Raw genomic sequence first — 22500 nt, forward strand, 5'->3', positions numbered from 1 at the left:
GCGCGTTTGGGGAAGCTGGTCAGGCCAAACAGAGACACACATGTGATGACCTCAAAGCAAAAAGGAAATGTATTGAAAAAGAATATTTGGATTGTCTATAACCACAGACGGTGGTTATAGCGTCTATAACCAACAGCTCTCCGACGGTTGACCTTTCGAACCAAAAAAAAAAAGGAAACATCTTCATATTCTTTCAAAACTTAGCAAAGATAGAGGATACCATAGCTTATATTGAATACTGACAAAGATTCTTCAGTTTTCTTTTTACCGTCAATTTGACAAAATCATTGTTTTTTTGCTATAAACAATTGAAATATCATTATGATGATGGTTTCACAGCTATAAATTTTAATTCCAATCATTTCCACAGGAAACCATGTCAACTTCTGGTTTCATCTGTATACAATTACAACAAATGTGTGTTAAATATTTAATATATATATATATACAGTATATATATATTTGTGTGTGTGTGTGTTATGAATTAGCCTGTGATTGCATGTTGGGCCTATTGTTTCACATATGGTTAGGGATAGCAGCATTTGCTAGATGGATTGTTGTTATTTTCTTTCTTTAAAATTAAGATAACACTCCACTGACAACGCAGTGGTTTATTCTAGAACTACTATAGAACTTGGAGGGACTATTAGCCTGGCATCCCCAGACTAATTGATAAATGTGTATCAGTCTTTCGATTTTCGATTTCTAAGGATCGTAACCAACGGGCGCAGACTGAAATTTCTCTGGACGTAGTTGGATAGAACTACAACCAATAAGAGCAACGACTGTGACGTAGCTTCTGAGCGAGTGAGTTGGTAAATTGAACTTTTACCAAATCCTGTCGGAAGTGCGGCAAACATATCTTTCTTATCAACAAATTTTTTGAGAGAAAATATACTGTGCAGTTTGTTTAATACTGTCGCGATGGTGGATTCAACAGGCCATTCCACATCAGCGGCAGCCATCTTGGTGGCCAACCTGCTTCTTCATCGAAACAAACCCCCGTATTCGGTAAACGGTTGTGATTGGCCCAACCCTGGCAAGCTCAGTGGGAAATCTGTTTAAATGGGAGGGTGGCGTACTCTGCAGAGCAAATGAAACTCGTCTGGTTCCCAGGCTAACGGATTATTCTTCTACTACGACATTATGGGATGGAACTCAGAAGCAGATGTACAGTTGTTTTGGCACTACTCTTTGTTTTTTTTTTATAATCTCATGGAGTATAATGTCAGCAAGACAAACCATGTTTAGGATTATCACCATGAAAGCACGTGCATAACCTACCCAGTGTACGATCAGTAAAGGCGGACCCAAATGCAAACAATGACATTAAGTATTATAAAAAAGTTTTTTTTGTAGGAATAAAGGGGGATGAGGATGGCAGGCAAGGCAAAAGGTGGAGAGGCGATGGTGGATGGCAGAGCTGAGCTGAGCAGGACAGGCGGACGGGGGAGTGAGCATCGCTGGATGAGGATAAGCCCGGGGGTTTAGTAGGCAAGCAGGGGTCCCCCTGCCTGCCTCCCTGCCTGCCTGACAGTAGTGACACTGGAAGTATTAGGACACAGAAGTAACAGTAAATTCAGGGAATGCAAAGAACACGAGGAATAACTCTGAATCTGATATTGCAGCGCGGCTGAGAATGAGAGACTAACACTGTAATTAAAACAACGATCTGGTGGTGAGTGGATGGAGAACCGGAGTAGATATACTGTTTAGTTGATGAGTTGATGGAAGGCAGATGTGCAGGCTGGGCGGGTGAGGTGAATGAGTCGCAATCAGCAGCGAGCCGGAGAGCGCCACGGAAGAAGCCACGCCGCCACCACATGCACACACACACAGAGACAGACAGGGGTAAACAGGAGACACAGGGGAAAAGGAAAACACATGAAAAAACAAGGGGAATAACTGGAGACACGGCCGAGGTCATGACGGTACCCCCCTCCTCAACGAGAGCCTTCAGATGAGCCACCAGGCTTTTCAGGGTGGTCTCTATGGAAATCCAGGATGAGGGAGGGGTCCAAGATGAGCTGGCGGGTTATACAGCTGTGTTCCTTTGGGCCGTATCTCTCCCAGTCAACCAGATACTGGTACCCACAGCCTCGGTGGCGTACGTCCAACAGCCACCGGGTCATCTGGGTGGCTGGAGGGCACAATGGACTGATAGAAACTGGTTTCAACTGAGAGACATGGAAGGTGGGATGAATTCTCATGGAGGGAGGCAACTTGAGTTTAAAGGCAGAGGGATTGATGATAAAATCTATCTCATAAGGTCCAATGTACTGAGTGTTAGTTTTCTGGATTCGGTTTGTAAAGGGCTATCCTTGGAAGAAAGCCAAACTCTCTGACCTGGCTGAAAGTTGGGCACTGGAGTCCAGTGACGGCCAGCGATGCGCTGGCTGCCATCGGTGGAGAGGAACAGGGCAGAGCGGGCATCCTTCCACACCTTGTGACAGCGATGAAGATGGACCTAGACCGAGGTTACAGCAATTTCATCCTCCTGAGCAGGGAACAGAGGCGGCTGATAACTCAGAGAGCATTCAAAGTGTCACACACAGTACCTGTGGCAGCACTGGACAAGGAATTGTGAGCATTTTCAATCCAGGGAAGATGATTACTCCAGGCAGAGGGCTTCCGGGCTGTGACACAACAGGCCCTGTCCATTGGTCTGGGGATGGTAACCTGATGAGAGACTCACGGATGCTTCAAGAGCCTGACAGACTGCCTTCCATACCTGGGATATGAATTGTTGTCCAAGGTGAGGGGCGATGTCAGATGGGATCTGGTGGACTTGGACAACGTTGTGGACCAGTAGGTCGGGGGTTTCAGAGGCTGTGGGGAGGTTTGGTAGGGGCATGAAATGTGCAGCCTTGGAAAGTCTGTCAACAATGGTGAGTATAAGGGTGTTACCATCGAGATGGTGGAAGTCCGGTTACAAAGTCAAGGCTAATGTGGCTCCTTGGTTGACTTGGGACTGTAAGGGGATGGAGTAGACCAGAGGATGGTTGATGAGATGACTTACTGCGAGCACAGTCATGCAAGCACAAAGGCACGGGTGTCAGCGTCCATGGAAGGCCACCAGCAATGTTGTTTCAGAAGGGACAAAGTTCAGCTGATACCAGGATGACAGGCAAACTCCAAGGTGTGAACCCATTGAAGGAGCTGTGAGGGGACAGAATCAGGCACAAAAAGACAGTTACCAGGACCATTTCCTGGGTCAAGTTGAGTTCTGTGGGCTACCTTGACAAGGAATTAACTTTCCCGAGTCACAACAGCCACCACGCACGACTAAGGAAGGATGGTGTCTGGTTAGGCTGGATTGTTGTCGGAGACAAACTTTCAGGAGAGGGCGTCAGGCTTGATATTTCTGGAAGAACAGCGTCCAGCGGGCTTGACGGGAATTAAGTTGATTGGTGGTCTGGATGTAGGCCAGGTTCTTTTGATCCATCCAAACGATAAATGGATGTTCTGCTCCCTCCAGCCAGTGTCTCCCTTCCTCCAGGGCGAACTTGACTGCGAGCAGTCCCCTATTCATCACATCATAGTTCCACTCAGCAGGGGACAATCTGTGGGAGAAGTATGAGGGGTGGAGTTTCTGGTCAGAAGCTGAGCGTTGAGAAAGAACAGCTCCAGCCCCAGTATCTGATGCATCAACCTCTACAATAAACTGATGTGAAGGGTCTGGTTGGATGAGGACAGGTGCAGATGTAAAGCGTCTCTTTAGTTGGGTGAAGGCAGCCTCAGGGGTCCAAGAATCCAAATTCTTACCAAACTCAAAACACAGCTCTTACCAAACAAAACTGTAATCTGTGATGAACCTCCAGTAACAGTCCAGAAACTGCTGGAGTTGTTTCAGGGATGTGGGTATGGGCCTCTCCGCCACTCCCTGAATTTTTCCAAGATCCGTCTTCACCTGCCCACCCCCAATGATGTCTCCAAGAAAACCAACAGGGTTGACGTGGAATTCACACTTCTCAGCTTTGACAAATAGTTTGTTTTCCAGTAGTCTTTGCAGAACCTGTCTCACATGCTGAATGTGTTCCTCCATGTTTTGGGAGAAGATGAGGCCATCATCAATACAGACAAAGACTGACCGGTTCAGAAGATCACGAAGAACATCATTAACAAGAGCCTAGAATGCAGCGGGGGCGTTGGTTAAACCGAATGGCATGACTTAATACTCAAAGTGGCCAAGAGGGGTATTGAAGGCAGTCTTCCATTCATCTCCTTCCTTGATTTTGACCAGGTTGTAGGTGCTTCTAGGGTCGAGTTTAGAGGAGATGGTGGCTCCCTGGAGGAGTTCAAAAGCAGAATTGATCAGAGGACGAGAATATTTGTTTATTTACTGTTATGCTATATCAAGGTGCAGTGTGTACAATTTACGAAACAGACTTCAGATTCCATTTAATATCCAATGAAAATAAGATTTGTTGTGTTGGCATTACCTTCGAGTGAGCCGTTTCTACATGGGAATGGGTATGCTTCCAAGGACGCTTCCATGTTGCACCGGCATGTTTCTACAGTAGCCCAGAATGGACAAACCAAACACTGGCTTTAGGGAGGGCCTTTCACGTTTTTCTTGAGTTTTGTGGCCAACATGGCAGCCTCTGTGGAAGAGGTGTTGCCGCTCCATGATGAGGGGTATTCAGCTGGTTGCAATCTGGAGCCTCACTGATAGATGCCACTAAATTCTACACACTGCACTTTTATTGTTAATCCTGGGGCGCAATGAATGGTCTTTCTTGGAGACAAAGAAAAAAACTGTACCCACAGGGGAGGGTGATGGCCTTATAATGCCTGCCAATAGGGAATCGTGGATGTAGGTCTTCATGGCTTCCCTCTCAGGGTGAAACAGGTTGAACAGGTGGCTGGAAGGCAAGGGAGCTCCTGGGAGCAGATCAATGGTACAATCATAATGATGATGTGGAGGCAAAGGGAGAGTTCACTGCTTACTAAAAGGCTCTACCCAGTTGCATGGGTTCCTCAGCTGGAGAGAGGGAGACAGGAGAACTAGAAAGTGCATTGGTTCTTCGGGAAGGACCAGGGCTAGTTCTCGGGAGAGGTGGAAGTAATGAGCAAGAGAAGGCCAAAGATGGAGGACGACTAGCCTTTCCTCTCTACGGAGACGATTATCCAACTTAATGGCTCGGGAGATTAAAGTGTCTAAGCGGCATGAGTCATCCCTGGCCGCTGATTCATCTTTAACTGAATCACATAGCCCATTGAGAACAACCCCTGAAGTGAAGCATCATTCCAACTCGTATCTGCAGCTGTGCTCCTAAACTGAACTAAATATTTAGCGACATTACGGGAACCCTCACGCATTAACAGGAGGCATTTGATAGCGTCCCTACTGTTAACAGGGTGGTCACAATCTCTGCTGGGATGTGAGGTTCTCTTGGCTGGAGAGCTAGCTGGGCTGAAGGTTGTACTTGAGCAGGGGGGCTATCTGGGGCTTCAGGGGCTGGAGAGGAAAGATGTGTGGAAACCTAGTTGACTTGATGTCCAATCTGGGCCACACTGGCCGAGTGACTTGAGTGTTTCCACTACATTGTAAAGGATCTGGTCGTGTTGTCCCACGAGAGTGCCCTGGGTGGCGAGAGCTATGCGGACGTGGTCTGAGCCAGCTGGGTCCATGCTGGCCAGATCCTTCTGTTACGATCAGTAAAGGCGGACCCAAAAGCAGACACTGACAATGGAATGAAGTAATAAAATGGGGTTTATTGTAGGAATAAAGGGTAATGAGGATGACGGGCAAGGCAGAAGATGGAGAGGCGATGGTGGATGGCATAGCTGAGCTGGATGGCAGAGCTTAGCTGAGCAGGACAGGTGGACGAGGGAGTAAGCGTGGCTGGATGAGGATAAGCTGGTGGGTTTAGTAAGTGAGGCAGGCAGGCAGGGGGACCAGAGAGTAATGAAACCGGAAGCATTAGGAAACATGGTAAGTCAGTGAATGCAAACAACACAAGGAATAACTCTGAATACGATATTGCAGAGCGGCCGAGAACAAGAGACCAAAGCCTGGAGATGAGTCCAATTCATTGTGACTTGGACTCGACTCGACTCAAGTCACTGTTTTGATTTTTCAAGTTGACTTGACAGAAAATAAATGGCTCGACTTGGACTCGAATGAATTGTTTGTGTTCACTTTAATTCACTGAAACCTTAAACTAAAAAGTCATCTGCAAACAAAAAGGTACTTTGCTCACCTAATGTTATTGCAGCTCCGTATGATGTTGTAGATGTTGTCGTAAATGTTGTTGTTTAGAAAGCTGTAGGTTGTAAACAAGGGACGGTGTATTTCTCTCTTAGCTCTGTGCGCTGTGATTGGTCCGCGAAGCGCTAAGCTCCTCCACATTTGTTTACATTCGCTCCCACGTGCAGATAACCTAAAGCACGGTGACTCCAAATGACGTCACATATTGCCATAAAGCAATTCTGCCGCTGATTTGCCACACAGTGATAAAAACTGTATAACAGCCCAACCGATTACGATCTTTATTTGACTTTGTTGACCACAGTTATGCAGCCGGTGTGTCCCGATTTTTAAAGTAGTACAATAAACAAAAAATACTGATCATTTATCCTGTACTTATCTGTTTTACACCACTTTACGTTACTCACCAAATAAGCGCAACAAGTTAAAGTCCAACTAGGCTTTTAACCAACTATAATAAATCCATCCATGTTTGTTTACACTCGCGTTTAGGCACGTAAGTTTTTTTTTTATCTATTTGTTTGGTGATAATTTAAATGTTCTCAAATATAGAAACTTTAATAAAAAAAAAAATTCAAATTGATTTAAAAGTTCTGCACTTTTTGGCAAAATATCGGTCAAAACATCATTAATCAGTGGGCTCGGACCCTCCAAAATCAGGATCGCATCGGATCTAAAAATGTGGGATTGGTCGGGCTCCAAAAAATATATAGATGATGCAGTTTTTCTATCGTCTTATGATATATGTCGTCACATCCCACAGCCCTAATATTAAACTGAAAATATTCAACGCTGTCAATGTTCACATTACAAGTGTCAGCGTAACGTTAACTGGAATGTGATGTCTACCCTGTCAGTCAAGCTCCTCACTACCTGAACCTTTCTTCGACGAGAAGCACTCGTTCCCCTCCCACCGGTTACACACACACACACACACACACACACACACACACACACACACACAAATAAAATGACCTCAAAAATTGAATTCAATCATTTTCATTCAATCAAATCAATTTGTGCAAATCTATTCATAACTTTTTTAGATATTCTGCAAACAGGCAGACCGACAGACAGACAGACAGGGGCGCAATGTAACAAAGTTTGATGTTTAGTCTGGCTGTCAGTATTTCACTATTTAAAAGTGATGGGGAGGGAATATTTCTCTGATTGAGAAGACATTACGCAATATATATAATATATATAATATATATATGCTTTCATAAGGTAATTCGTTTCTTGTTTGATTACATTTATTTCACTGAATATCAATAATTATAATCCAAATTCAATTCAATTCTTTTTCAACAGGTTTGATTGATAGGCCAACAATATCATTATTAGACAGGTACTGATACCTTGTCTTTTCTCTTTATGAAGAGTGGATACAGAAGAAGAATCTTTATTTGTCACACACACATGCATTCATGGCGACTAACACGCACGCTTCAAATGGTGGCCGGTGAAATGAGTTCTCTGCTTTTGACCCATCCTGGCTTGTCCTTCCTCGCCTGGGGGCAGCCAGGAGCAGAGGGCAGCATACAGCGACACGCCCGGGGACCAACTACAAGTGTCCATCGCCGGTCAGACGAGGATGTTGTGCATGTTTTTGGTGGGCGTCCTTACTGATGTTACAAGGAGGAAACCCCATGTGAGCACCGGGAGAACATGCAGACTCCACACCGAAAGGACTCTAATGGGGAGATAACTTGGCAGAGCACGGAGCCAACAGCGCCCCAGTTGGGAATTGAACCCAGGACCTTCTTGTTGTGCAATGCACTGTGCCACCGTACCCACCATACCTTTTACCCACAGCAGGTAAGAGGTCAGTATCTTGGGGGACAAATGATATGACTCGGGACTTGACTTGACTGTAATAAGGACTCGACTTGACTTTTCGTGACCAGGAAAAGGAGATTGTGGCACCCCACCTCCCCCGGTGATGTAATTTGCGTCACACTCAACCTGTTTAAACACTGTAGTTGAAACCTGGATGAGTGGATGGAGAACAGGACTAGATAAACTGTTCAGTTGATGAGTCGATGGAAGGCAGATGTGCAGGCTGGGCAGGTGAGGTGAATCAGTCGCAATCAGGACGGAGCCGGAGAGCTCCACCGAAGGAAGCCACGCCCGCACCCCACACACACACACACACACACACATAGACACACATACACACACACACACGGCCACACACACACACACACACACACACACACACACACACACACACACAAACACAGACAGGGGAAAACAGGAGACACAGGGGAAAAAGAAAACACATGGAAACACAAGGGGGAATAACTGGAGACACGGCTGGGGGCCGTGATACCCTGGGGAATGTGTACTCCCCTTACAACAAAATGATCACAAATGAATGTAACTCTTATGGGATGGATGGATGGAATGGATTTAGACTGGATAGCATTCGTTAGGAAGAGGTCAAAAAGAAAAAAAAACAGGACGCACGGCGGGGGTTGGATAGAGGTCTAGTTCTGTCAGGTTCTTGCCGATGTCACATCCCTTTCGAAACAACCACGATTTTAGACTAGATTAAAATTTCAGCATTTTATTCAACGTTCCGGAGACATGGCCAAATGATACAATCGCAAAAACTGAGAATTTCAAGCGTGTCCGTCTGAAACAGTGTGAAGCATTGCGGCGGCGAACCCTGCGTTTTCCTTTCGTCTGCAGGTGCGGGAGTGCGTTCGGAGCAGCCTCTCCTGATCCATCTTCACGTTTTCACACTCCCCGGCCGACAGTCATTCTGCCGCTGCTGCTGATAACACTCTGTCGCGTGTTGAACACCGGGAATCAATGTCACCCCCCGATCTCGATTGTTTGTGTTTGTGCTTTGCTGCGAATGACAGAAATCGCTCTCGTCGCATCATGAGCTTTACCTGCGCTACAAGGCATAGTGAACGATTCTGTGGGCGCCCTGGCAACATGAAAGCTGCGTGTAAATTATTAAACCACCGTCGGCCCGATGGATCGCGACGCCATTTCCCTTATTCCATATCAGACAAAGGGACAGAGGAAAGGGAGTTTTCCAACAACAGGATGATATTGTGTGTGATACTGTTTGGGGAGGTATTGATTGTGTGTACGTTTTTGGGGAGGCGCTCTCTGACAGCTCCAGAATGCTCCCGAGATGAGATTATAGCGGCAGAGACTCGCTTGTAAAAGGCGTTTTTTGTCTGGAACCCATTGTACCATCCAAATTGGTGGAGGTGTTTTCAAACAATAAGCTTCCGGCGACAAAGGACCCTGGAAGAATAGTACATGAGAAATCAAGGACATTTTCCAATCAGGAGCCGAGTCAAAAAGAAAACAAATTAAAGAGGCAAACAGAATGTATGATGTAAAGTGGAAATCCCGTTTCGGGGGCGGGGGGACAGATAAGAGATTAAGAGATGCTCGAAAGGATAGAATAACCGGCTATTTGGATCCAGAGGAATATTGCAGACGGATTGCTGAGCCTCTCAACACCTTTTTATAGTATATCTGACGAATATGAATTCAGAGTTGAACAGCATGATGTAACATCAGACATTCTATTGTAAACTTGGGCAACAAAAAATGCACTTTGAGAGTAGAAGGTTTTAAGCAGCTGCCGAAGGTCGACACTGACTTATGCCTTCGGTCAAGATAATAGGAGTGATCGTATATATTCCAATGCCCCAATCAGTGGTCTTTTCTGGGATCTGTTAAATCAAGGAGAACACTGCGCCCCAATGGAAGCCGTCCTTTATATGCCCCGCCCCAAAAAGACGGACAACCCAGCGGTACGCAAGGGCTTCAGACCTGTCGTCACGAAATGTTTTGAGCCTCTGGTGCTGTTGCAGATTCGCTTACAAAGTGCCGTGGGTTCTCTTCGGTTTTTGCGTGCCAATAGAATGTTGGGAGTCGAGGACGCTCGCCTGACACTCTTGCTCATTCTCATCTGGAAGCCCCAAAGTCCAATGTCACATTGGTATCCCCGGAAACTGATGAGTATGGAGCTCAGCACCTCGCGGTATTCTCTGGATAATGTCATTTCTTACAAAAATGACCTTACCGGGTTCCATACAGAGCTCAGTGCTGTACCACCATGGAATGAATCCACCGGCCTCTCCACTCACTCCAATGTTTTTCACAGTCTCAAGGATGACCACCGTGGTAACAGCAGCCATCATCAAGTATTCAGACGACACCGAATCCTCTCTAAAGTAGTTTCAACCGAGCCAGACAATTCCCCAGATCTGAATGCAGAGAAAACAAAAATAAATGGTCACAGCCTTCGCATAACGTACCGTAGGAGCCGAAACAGCTGAGTGAATACCTGGGGACCATTAAGCGAACGGTATGCCAAATGCCACTCAAAGCTGCGTTTCCTTTGCAAACTCAGGGGACTGAATGTGAATCTTTCAGTCCTCAATGCATTCTGCACGCACTTCATCAAGGCAGCATTGACCTTCGGTTTAACAGCAGTAAAATTATTAGAAAACAGCGATGGGCCATCAGGGCTGTGTACCAAGACCACATAGTCAAGCAAGGAGAATCCAGGATGTCCACGTGGTCACATCCCTTAAATTATACTATTTATCTATCTATGTATCTATATATCTATCTATGTATCTATGTATCTATGTATCTATCTATGTATCTATGTATCTATCTATCTATCTATCTATCTATCTATCTATCTATCTATCTATCTATCTATCTATCTATCCATCTATCTATCTATCTATCTATCTATCTATCTGTCTATCTGTCTGTCTGTCTGTCTGTCTGTCTGTCCAGCTATTATAATGTCCAAAGCCCAACTGTTATATCAATTAAATTAATACTGATCTCCATGACCCCATTTTAGGGCCCTTTAATGCAGGAATTACTTATATACAATTTTTAAAATCACTCATATACAACGAAATTTTTTTACATGTGCAGCATTACTCCATGACCGTAGTGTAAGTAGATTATCATGATGATTATGCTTTGCATTTTTTTGTGTATCTGTGTTTATATCTCCGCATTTGTCTATGTTGTTGCTTTGTTTCTCCATTTGTGTGGATGCGTGTGTGTGTGCGTGTGTGTGTGCGTGTGTGTGTGTGTGTGTGTGTGTGTGTGTGTGTGTGTGCGTGCGTGTGTGTCACAGTATCCTGGGCATGCATCTGTTCGGCTGTAAGTTCGGCTTGCGACAGGACAGCGGAGACACGCTGCCTGACAGGAAGAACTTTGACTCCCTGCTCTGGGCCACTGTCACTGTGTTTCAGGTCAGACGAATATCAACACACACACACACACACACACACACACACACACACACGCCAGGACAAACATAACACACAAACACGTTGCAGTCTGAATATCAAGCTCTGATGTCTCTTTTTTATCATTCCCTTTGCGCTGTTTTCTCACCAATAATTAACAGGTAAGTCAAGTGTAATGACGTGATGCCACGTAGAAAACAACGACGCAAAACTGCTGCAGCCGCTGATGAAGCAAACAGCAGATCGAATGACTTGCTTCATTTGCTCCAATTTGGGTGTTAAATTTGCTGCAAAACCCGAGCCCCTCCCAGAAGGCAGGTGATGGCGGCGTCATTTGCAGAACGCAGGAAGAGGAATTAAAAGCACAAGCCGCAGAGGCTCCGCAGAGGCTCCGCAGAACAGCACTCGCTGCCTGTTTTCTCGCTGACACGTTGGGCTGGAATTCCAGTCGAAACGCCTCAAAGCGGCGGCAGCGTTCTGCTCGGTGATGGACAGGTTTTCTTACGGTTTCCCTTTGAAACGCATTTTGTGTCAAGCATTTCCTCCATTCCATTTCCTCACTCTACGAAAGGCGCCGATTAAATTATTTGATATACATTAAATTAAAAGGGTTCATCTTAAAGGCGAGAGCTAATCAAGGATTAATTCGATTAGATCTTGCTTCTATTTGCATTCAAATTTGTGTTGCACCGGTTAATTTTAAACCGTGCTTAACAAATCACTGATTAAAACCGTAACCCGCGATTCCAACCTTAATATGAGATGATGGATTAACATGAGACAATTGTAATCCTTCCCTCTTGTTTGCCTTTTGAGAGAGAATTAGGAGAAAAGAAAGCGTGTGCAGCCGAAGAACAAATTAAAAAACATATGTTCCTTAAATAAAATAATTTAAATTCAAATATAAATGATAAACAAAAATGTATTGTTTGGTTATACATTGGACCACATTTGCCACATATTGCCATTTTCTTCTTTTGTTTTTTTATTCTATTTCTTTATTATTATTTTTGTCTGTTGTTTGTGTGTAAGCTGCTGCTGACAGTGCAATTTCCCTCGGGGATGAATAAATGTATCCATCCATCCATCCATCCATCCATCCATCTCTCTCCTCTGTGGCCCAGATCCTGACCCAGGAGGACTGGAACGCGGTGCTCTACAACGGCATGGCCTCCACCTCCCCTCTGGCCGCTCTCTACTTTGTGGCTCTCATGACGTTCGGTAACTACGTCCTCTTCAACCTGCTGGTGGCCATCTTGGTGGAGGGCTTCCAGGCCGAGGTGAGGGAACCCCGCTAAGGGAGGGAGAAGGGACGCGTTCTGTCGTTCTCGCTCCGTGTCTCCCTCCTCTCTCTCTCTTGCTCTATTTTCATCCCTGCCCTCTTCCCACTCTCTCTCTCTCTCTCTCTCTCTCTCTGTCTTCCCCTCTCTCTCTCTCTCTCTCTCTCTCTCTCTGTAACACACACAAACTCACATATTTCTCCAGGGCAGGGAAGTGTTTGATATCGCTTGCCATTCGCAGCTGGTGAGCTTTTGTTGTTTAGTTTTCATCTTTTTATCTTGTGCATCAGAGAGAACACTTGCTCACACACACACACACACACACACACACACACACACACACACACACACACACACACACACACACACACACACACACACACACAGACACACACACACACGCACGCACACTCACACACATGCACACGCACACACAGGCACCGTGCCAATGCCTTCTGCTTCCATCTTTCTGGCCCGTATTTTAATTAAATTCACTAAAGCTTTATTGGCATGGCTACATCACAACATTGCCAAAGCCACAGACATAACTCATACAACGCCGGAGACACCACTCTCTGCCGCACATCTCATATTTTGTATATTATGTGTCATTTTCCCCTGTATATACAACGTGACTAGACGTTGAATGAAGCATGGGGATGGTAATGGGATAATGGGGAACATGATGACGGCAATATTGACAGTCTAGCGGTGTGTGTGTGTGTGCGTGCGTGCGTGCGTGCGTGCGTGCGTGCGTCCGTGTGTGCGTATTTAATCTGTGCAAGCACAATATTTTGCAGTGTGCAGTTTCGTGCATTTATGTTCTTTGTGTGAGCCGCTGTGTGTGGTTTCTTTGGTTTTAGCAATGTCCAGGCAGACAACCCAGGCAATACTGTGATGTAAAGCACCAGTTATGGGGGAACAACAGGAAAAAAGTAAAACTTTATTTTAGATCCAAAGAAGATATTTTCTAACCCTCCTAGTGTGTATCTGCGTGTGTGTGTGTGTGTGTGTGTGTGCGGGGTATTTCAGGGTGATGCCAACAGGTCTGAATCAGATGAGGAAAGGCAGTCCATCACTTACGAGGAAGAGGAGAAGTTACGAGAGCTTTACGCTGCAGGTAGAAATTATTTAAGGCTCCTACTCTCGCTGATTACATTCCTGATAATACACACAGTTACTAGGCTGTGAGGTAATTTGTGTGTGTGTGTGTGTGTGTGTGTGTGTGTGTGTGTGCGTGCGCGTGCGTGCATGCGTGCACAGAGCTGAAGATCCACGCCATGATGCTGAGTCCCAACGGGCTCCTGAATCCCCGAGCCTCCATGCCTCACGCTCCTCCTCCTCCTCCCGTCATCACGCACACTGCGGCCACGCCCATCATTGCCTCCGGCCAATCACGTCGCGCCAGTGCCGTCTCCATGGACACCAACGGCTTGGACCAGAGATCGCTGGTGAGCCGCGTGCACATTTTTTTTCTTTGTTTGTTTTACATGTGATTCGCTGCGTGGTATTGGGTGTGGCAAAATGAGTTGATAGAGCTAAATCAAAACGAGATTAGTCAAATGAATCCAGCGGCACATTTCCTTGAAGGGCCGGCGTCAAATCGAGTCTGAGACCCTTTACTGTAATAGCTGTTTGTGAGCTGAAGATAATTTTACATTTTAAGATTTTAAACATCGTCTCTAACGCGTAGTTTTGTAAAAGTTTTTTAATTGAGCTATAATTTGTGTTCGTTAATTCCATTTGAAAAAGGCGGCATGTGCCATTGCTTTCACATGGAATTATCACAAATTAAGAACCTCTGACAAACATATGGTGCCGTCTCTGTCAGCGTGACCAGGAGATCATTGTAATATTTTTACCATTTCTCACGTTATCGTTCAAATTTTCAAAAAGTATAAATAGAGACAACATAGAGGCTTACTCGATCTTCTCCACACCTTCAATCTTCTGACGCCCTATCGCTCACGTCAGAGACACAACTTGCTGTTGACTTCGCTTGTCTATTATTAATGCTGTGAAAATGAATTGTTAAACCGAGAAGCGGCATCCTTTGCCGTTGTGTTTCCACTCCCGACGTGAGGCACACACTCCACGTCAGCCCCACGCTGTCCGCTGCGAACAGAACCTCAGGTTTCGAGAGGAGCACACGCTGCGAGCAGACACGCTTTTCCAAAGAAAATACAAAACATGCTCTCATCACTGTATAAGATCTTCATTTTATTTTTTTTTTATCTTTTTGAATACCTTTGTAACAACTGATATGTGAACAAGAAAAAAAGAATGAGAAAAAAAAAAGCTTTCCTACGAACAGAGAGATTACTTCATACAGTACTGTAGGAAGGAACAAAAGCCTTTGTTATACTGTAATACTGATTTCAGTATCAGAATGTGTCGTCAACATGATAGGATGTTCTGAGTACAGTTGATGATCTATAATAGAGGGTATACTGTACAATATACTACTACTACTGTACTACTACTACTAATACAGTACTACTACTACTACTACCACTACTTATAATAATAATAATAATAATAATAATAATAATAATAATAATAATAATAATAATAATAATAATAATAATAATAACAATAATAATAACAATATTAAGAAGAAGAAATATAGCTGGAGGCAGCAATACACAGGGTCAGTTTATTCGTGTTAGATGTGTATTACAGTTCCATATTCTGTGCAACGTAGAGTTACAATTTTTCCATTTTTACAACCACTCATAGATGAACCATGGACTTATATAATGTTTGTTCATGACGTCACAAAGTGCCTTTTTTCTCAATGTAACGCCAAGGTTTATCAATATTTCCTGCTACAAATGTAGATCGGTGTGAATGAAACTTGGACGACAACATGTGTGAAACCTTCCCGTTCCAACGAGACCTCAACCTGGGTCTACCTGGGTATTTCAAACTGGGTTTTTGCTACTGGATGGTTCGTAGTATTGACTTACTCTGTGTTGTCGTTGTGTGTCAATAACATCTGTCTGTAGTCCAGTGGTTTCAAATATTTGTTGACCTTGACAGAATGAATTATTACTATCACAGAAATGTCAATAGGCAGAGATTCAATGTTGTCGTGGTATGCTACAGAACTACTCGGTGAGTCGTACTGGTGTAGCCCCATTTTGTTCCTTGCATGTGAATCAACAATTGCATACCATGATCCCTGCTTGATAATTGCATATGTATTACCCAAAATAGTTAATAAACATGTATCATTATTATTTAACAGTGATTTACTCTATCAATGGGCATAGCTGTATTATACAATGCAGAGTTATAGTGATCTACGCCAATGCGGCCAGTAAACAGCTCAGTATACGCTATTTGGAATGTTGTATTGAACATAGTTCATCTTTTTGGCAATTCTGACAATATAATATATAATTCTTGGAAATATAATCTCTTGACTGCATCATTATAATTTATTGTACCAGACTTTTTCATAATTCTGATAAAGATTAGTTCCTTTAATCAATATATAATCTAGGTCACTTTGTGTCCTTGTGCAAATATCCTGGATCTTGTTTTTAAGAACTGCTGTTAAACTGATAGCTGCACACTGCTTGTTCCTGGAGTCTCCAAACTGTTTTTGATATTTTTATACGTTTCATAGGTTTTTCCCACAGCATTTTTCTTTAGTCTTTTCTTTTCAAACAGTGAGACTGACCTCGAGGGCAGGATTTTTAGGCAGTTGCTTCTTTATTGTCCTAAGAGTTTTGGCTATTTTTCGGCATTTGAAATAACAATAAATGCAAACTTTGTAATTATTTTACATAACAATAATGATAAATACAAGTGATTTCACAAACATAATAAATAAATGTTAGTTTTAATGAGTAATTCATTGTATTTTCTCTGTTAACAATCTACAACTGGAAAATTCAGCTAATAGAATACTTGCCTATATTGTAATGCAGACAGGATTTATGGAACATTAACATTCATTTAGAATTTGACTCATTATGGAAGAATTTGTCACTACTTAACACCTTAAGTCTGCTTTGTTTAGCTGTACGGAGCTGCTGCTGTACATAAGGTTTATTTAATACAACTATCTATTTTTGACTCTAAACCAAACCTTCTCATTGTTATAACTCACCGTGTTGTGTGTGGAAGGAGATGTGGAGTCTGAGTGACATTGACAGTTGACATTTTGGCTCATGCAAGTTAATAAGGACGTGTATAAGGAGGTTTACGAAGGTAATCGAACTGACAGAATTTTAGTGACTTCTTTTTTGGATTCACTCTTCAATAGGTTATGTTTCCATGAATTATGAAAAACGATGTTGTATTTCTGAGTAATGACAATTTCACGGGTTTTTACGACACCTTCCTAGTTCATTAACGCATTTCTCAATCGCACACTCGAGTGGACTCAACTTGAGGTCACGAGTTTCTGTGGATTAATTTTTTTTCATGAATCCGGCAAACTAATCGGTACCAAAGAGATAACATAACATACACAGACGCCTAGTTTGTAATCTCTTACCACTACAGAGCGACGGAGTTTACACTGTGCACCGGACACCACTCGAATGTACATTCTGAACCATAACCTGCACATTTATAGTACGCAAAATTCAGAAGAAAATAATCAAACAATAACAATCCATCACTGGACTCCTAATAATAATAATAATAATGATAATAATAATAATAATAATTCATTTTATTTAGAAAGCTATTTTCTCAGATCTCAAAGTACTGTACATTAAAATAGAAAAATACAATAATTATAATAATAAATTAATAATTACAATAATTTACATCATAATTTTAAAATACAGTTTATTATATACTTGTTGTTTCCATATCATAACAATAAAAAATATTTTTTTATTATTATATGAATGATTACAATTGTTATCTAAATTATTTTTATAACTATGTCGTAAATTAAAGGTAATAATAATAAAATTATCCTCCATTATAGATATTTACTGTACTGGAACCTCATCATCATCATGTTCATTATCATGTTCACGTCACATTCTGATATTCTGATATTATATATATATATATCCAGTATATACTATATATACTATATATATATATATATATATATATACTGTGTGTATATATATATATATATATATACTGTGTGTGTATATATATATATATATATATATATTGTAGCAATTGCATACTTATATGGCAATTTAAATACATGTGTTCTAAAAGAAGGTAGCCTTCTAACTTTGGGTAGGACCAGGTGCACATTTTGAAAGAATGCCCTCAGACCCTCCATCTTGGCGATCCACTGTGCAGATCCCGGAGAGCGCGGATGACAGAATGCTTTGACTTTCTTTAGCTTTGAGTCTGAACTGCGTAACATTCAGAAGGTGTCATGCTGGATTATTTCACTTTTGGTTAAATAAAGCTGCATTATTTATTTGGACTGGTTATACTTGGTTTTAACATCCATCAAAATAAGAAACAGTGCTGTGTAGTGTATTTTTAATGCCAGATTATGTTCTAGCCGCTTTATTTTGTGGGAAACTGTATTTATAGTGCCATTAAACCCCCTGAGATGAACCATCTCAATTTCAACGCGAGGTCCTAAAATGCGAATAAACATTGAAATACATCAAAATGAAATGCATGAATATATAGACACATGCACAAGCTCTCCCCTCACCCTCAACCTCACTCCCAGCCCCAGGGGTTTTGAGCCCCTAAGTGATTTGGATCCCCCAGGCAGGAACAATGTAAGGCCCTTTTCCACCTCGCTTAATGCAAGCATCGCTAGTAAAGAAAAACAATTTAGAGAGCTCTTTTCAGTAAGCAAAACTAAACGAGAATTCTAACCGAACCACTCAGTTAGAAGAAGACAATGAGACAAGAAAAATGTTATGAATCTATTCAATACCATTTTAAATAATATATGAAATGACTCAGGAGTCGGGAGTCACTCCGGCAAAAGAGTAATTTGCTTGTTTCATTCGTGACTCTGCAGCGACTCAGGCTGGACTGAGACTCCAATCTGGTACAAAAAGAGCTGAGAGCCCTGAGTCCCAAACAGAGTCCGTGACACCCAAAATAACTCTGGTGCAGTGGTGCGCACAGAGCATGTTTAGGGTAAGGGGTGAAAAGTCTCTATCGTCAAGTCCCCAGCAAGCGGGATTAGTTGTTGCGATGCGGCTACCAGGGGAGAAATGGAGTTGAACCAGCCACCTTCCTGGCTTCTGAGGGTGTGTTCTGAGTATGCAATTACAACTCCATCACACCACCAAGTCACCTTCCCACTCAGCTCTGGTCTCCAGGCACTTTTGAACACACCCTCGGGGTGCTGCCTTTCAAAAGCTCAGCATCAACCGCTGAACTCCTCAGCCTCCAGAAGCTTATCTCTTTGAGCCAATGAGTCATACCCAGATTGGTCGTCTCCTCAAATCTTTTGATTCGAGGAACAGAACATGGATGGAAAAATCAGGGCTTGAACCTGTGACGGCAGCGTCTGAACGATCACGTGACACGGTCGCCTTCACACTGAGCTCCGGTCTTCGAGCGCTTTTAAACGGCCACTCGTGTTGCCGGCTCCGAACCCTCAAGTTCTCCAACACTGAGGTTCACACCCAACGACTCATCTCTTTGAGTCTTACGAAGCCTGGTCGTCTCCTCCAATCACTTGATTGCAGGGAACAGGACTTGAACGGCACTTGAACCTGCGCCTGATTTAGACCCGTCTGTCTAAAACCCATTTTGGGCATTGTGTTCCATATCTCTGTTTTAGGACAAGATATGGAGGAATATATTTTATCACAGCAATTATGGGTTATTTTATACAATATCAATCACAATATTTCATAACATCAGATTAAAAGCGTATTGAACGCTATAATAACGTCGTTTATCAGACTAGGTTCTGCACTGATGATAATCCTTGTAGTGTCGTGGATCAACTTTATTGATACTTTTGCTTATTAACCTGGTTGATTTATCTTCTGTAATGAATTCAGACGACATGCGCACATTTGGTTAGTGTTGTGTTGGAGCATGGACCAAAATAAATCTGCTCTGTGAGCAAGCACAGCAGCACAGCAGCCTGTGAGAACTCCATTCACGCAAAAAGCCCAATCTCTTAAAAGAGCCAAAGTTTTCATCAATAAATTCCTAGCACTACCCCGCCCCCCTTTCCCCGCATTTCTGTGTCCACCCTGTACCTTCTCTAAGGACCTAAGAGTCTAAGGGTAATTATTGGGATTCTTATGGAATGTGATGCTTATATACTTTTGCTGAGGTAGAAATTCCAATGTGGCGCTTTCACTTTTATTAGTCATTTTGGGTGAGGGTATTTGTACTTTTACTGAAGTAAAAGGTCTGAGCACCTCCACCACTGACATACACATACTGTACCTGCGCAGTGTGTCGAAGTAAAAGTACAAACAAGCTGTGTTCAGACGATCGAGTTAAGAAGGCTAAATGACAAGTGAAGGGAATGGATCTCGGAGAATTACGCAAGTGTGGCCGTTTCGCTTACCACGCGCCACCCAAGTGGCGTTTTCAGGGACCTCCGTCACAGAGACACAGAGGACGGGATTGTGGACACCAGTTTATTGCAGAGAGTCTGCCTGGTTGAATAAGCCCGGGAGTAGATGGAGACATGTCATGACAAGGCTCCTCTCCTGAGCGTGTGTAGGGATGGGGGTTGTTGCTCCTGTTGCTCATTAGACCAACCGACGCGCAACAGGTATAGAGGCACTCTGATCCTGGGCTCCCAATTACCTAGACCCAGGTCAGGTGTGGCTGCTCAGACCACCACCATCCCCACACCACAGCAGGTTATTCCAACTTTAAAGGAGGCAAAACATGAGACTGGCCTGATTTAGGGTCGAAGTAGTTGGAGAGATTTAGTCCGGGATTTATTTGTTTGTTCTCAGATGCAAGAAGTTCAGAAAAAAAAAGGTGCTTTCGTCTTCCACTTACTGTATGCTCTTCAGAAGTCATTGCCATCATCATATTCTTTCGGGGCCGATGTTCCTCCAGACCCCGTGGGAGAGCGCGGTGGAGGGCCGGCGCTCCAGCTGGGCGAGCATGGGCCGCGCCCCCAGCCTGCACCGGAGGAGCCAGTCGGGCGAGATGGAGTCGCTGCTCTCCGACACGCACAGCGGCTCCAGCAGCTGCGAGCAGTCCCTGGACCAGCCCGACTACCTGCAGGTCCCCATGCTGCAGCAGCCCGAGTGCAACGGCACCACCTTCCACCCGCCCGACCGCTGCTACGACGACGCCCCGCTCACCGCCAACTACTACGGAGAGCAGGGCGACGAGGAAGAGGCGGAGGAGGTGAGGTTGAAAAAAATGAAATACCTGCGGTAAAATACTTTCCATCGTGGCGGAGAGTGACAAAATAAAAGTACTTTTCAAGCGTCTGCACTTATTTAAAGGGGACCTATTATGCTCCTTTTTACACGTAGGTTTTGGTCCCCAAAACTTGTCTTTGAAGTTTGTTGCTGAAAATACCACCACTATAAATACCAAGTCCTTTCTGTAAATTCCACACGCTGCACCTTTAAGTAGAAATGTCCACGTGGTACTCTCCTGTTTACGAGAGCCATTTTGTGTCAGGGTATTTCTACTGTTTCTTAAGTGAAAGGTCCGGGCTCTTTTACACGCTGATGATTCCGTCCCTCGCGCACTTTGCCGTTTTGTATTCCCACTTGGCTCAGGGCGCGTTTGTGTCCTCACAGTTTGCCAGCGAGGCGGTGACCACAGAGCGAGTAGAAGTGTGGTCCAGATCCCACCTGGCAGCGACGCCGGGGCTAAATTTAACAAACATAACGACACTGAAGGCGCAAAGTAGGATTTGAGCCTCCGAAAGCGGGGCACTTCTTAATGCCGAACGTCGAAGAAAAGAAAGAGACGACCATCAATCAATGTGTTTATATTCATTCGTGTAACATTTTCTACAGAAATGTCCATGTGTCCATTTACATAGTGGCGTTCATTTTTTTATAGATTTAAATTGTATAGATTTAAAAGATTTCCGTTTCAAGTGAAGAAGATACTAGTGTTTTGAGTGGTGTGCTTGTGATATGGCCTCGTATGTTGTTGTGGCCACTGATTAAAATGGCCTCACAAGCTTTTTGTCACAAAACCGTCATGAGTTATGTCCGGTGAAGCCAAATGCAGGACACGACAGAGGCTCCAGGAGTAGGTGCAAAAGATCCAGGGTTCATTGCAGGGAGACCGGGGAGGGGATTACACACAGCGGGCGAGGAAAGTCGGGAAGGTTCAGGAAGGAAGGTCGTGAGGGCAGACCAGGGCAGGTAGGGCAGGGTAGATTGATGGAGTGAACGGGGAACAGGTTGCATACAGGTGGACGGGGGAGGCGAAGACGGCTGGTTTGATAGCTGAATGGGCTCGGTGGGGTTTAGCGGCAGGACCGGGTTGGCAGATAGAGGGAGCCGGGGAAAGAGAGGGAGACACACCAAGACGGGGGGAGGGGGGACACAGGCTCTTACCACTCTTAGTAGGAGAATTACCAGCATTCTCAAAGACTCTTCAATACCAAAGGAGGCTTGGATCATGTCAAGCACTGAGAAATAACTAAGGCAGAGCAAGATAAGGTAACACTCTATTGATCCCCGGGGGGGAATTCAGGTGTTACAGCAGGAGAAAGTTGATAGAACAATGAAGGTTAGGAAAAAAAGATCATAGAGAAATATCTGTACTCATCCATAACCAGACGTTAAAGTGTGCTAAGGTGTCAGCTCAATACGGGCAGATGCCGGCT

At 43.9% G+C, this 22500-nt stretch overlaps 1 protein-coding gene across 1 annotated transcript in view; it reads left to right on the top strand.

Annotated features, from left to right (window-relative positions):
• The window catches only part of LOC307228916 (voltage-dependent T-type calcium channel subunit alpha-1H-like), a gene marked incomplete at its 3' end in the record, with an annotated part of 40146 nt that overhangs the window by 7262 nt on the left and 10384 nt on the right, over nt 1–22500 (top strand). Inside the window, exons 11-15 of the mRNA XM_079998761.1 lie at nt 11355–11472; nt 12594–12749; nt 13782–13869; nt 14013–14209; nt 20754–21050. Of these exons, the coding sequence (XP_079854887.1) occupies nt 11355–11472; nt 12594–12749; nt 13782–13869; nt 14013–14209; nt 20754–21050 (856 nt within the window). The remainder of the gene's footprint in view (nt 1–11354; nt 11473–12593; nt 12750–13781; nt 13870–14012; nt 14210–20753; nt 21051–22500) is intronic.

This window comes from Zeus faber (assembly GCF_960531495.2).
Source record: "Zeus faber genome assembly, chromosome: 4".
Classification (NCBI taxonomy): Eukaryota; Metazoa; Chordata; class Actinopteri; order Zeiformes; family Zeidae; genus Zeus; species Zeus faber.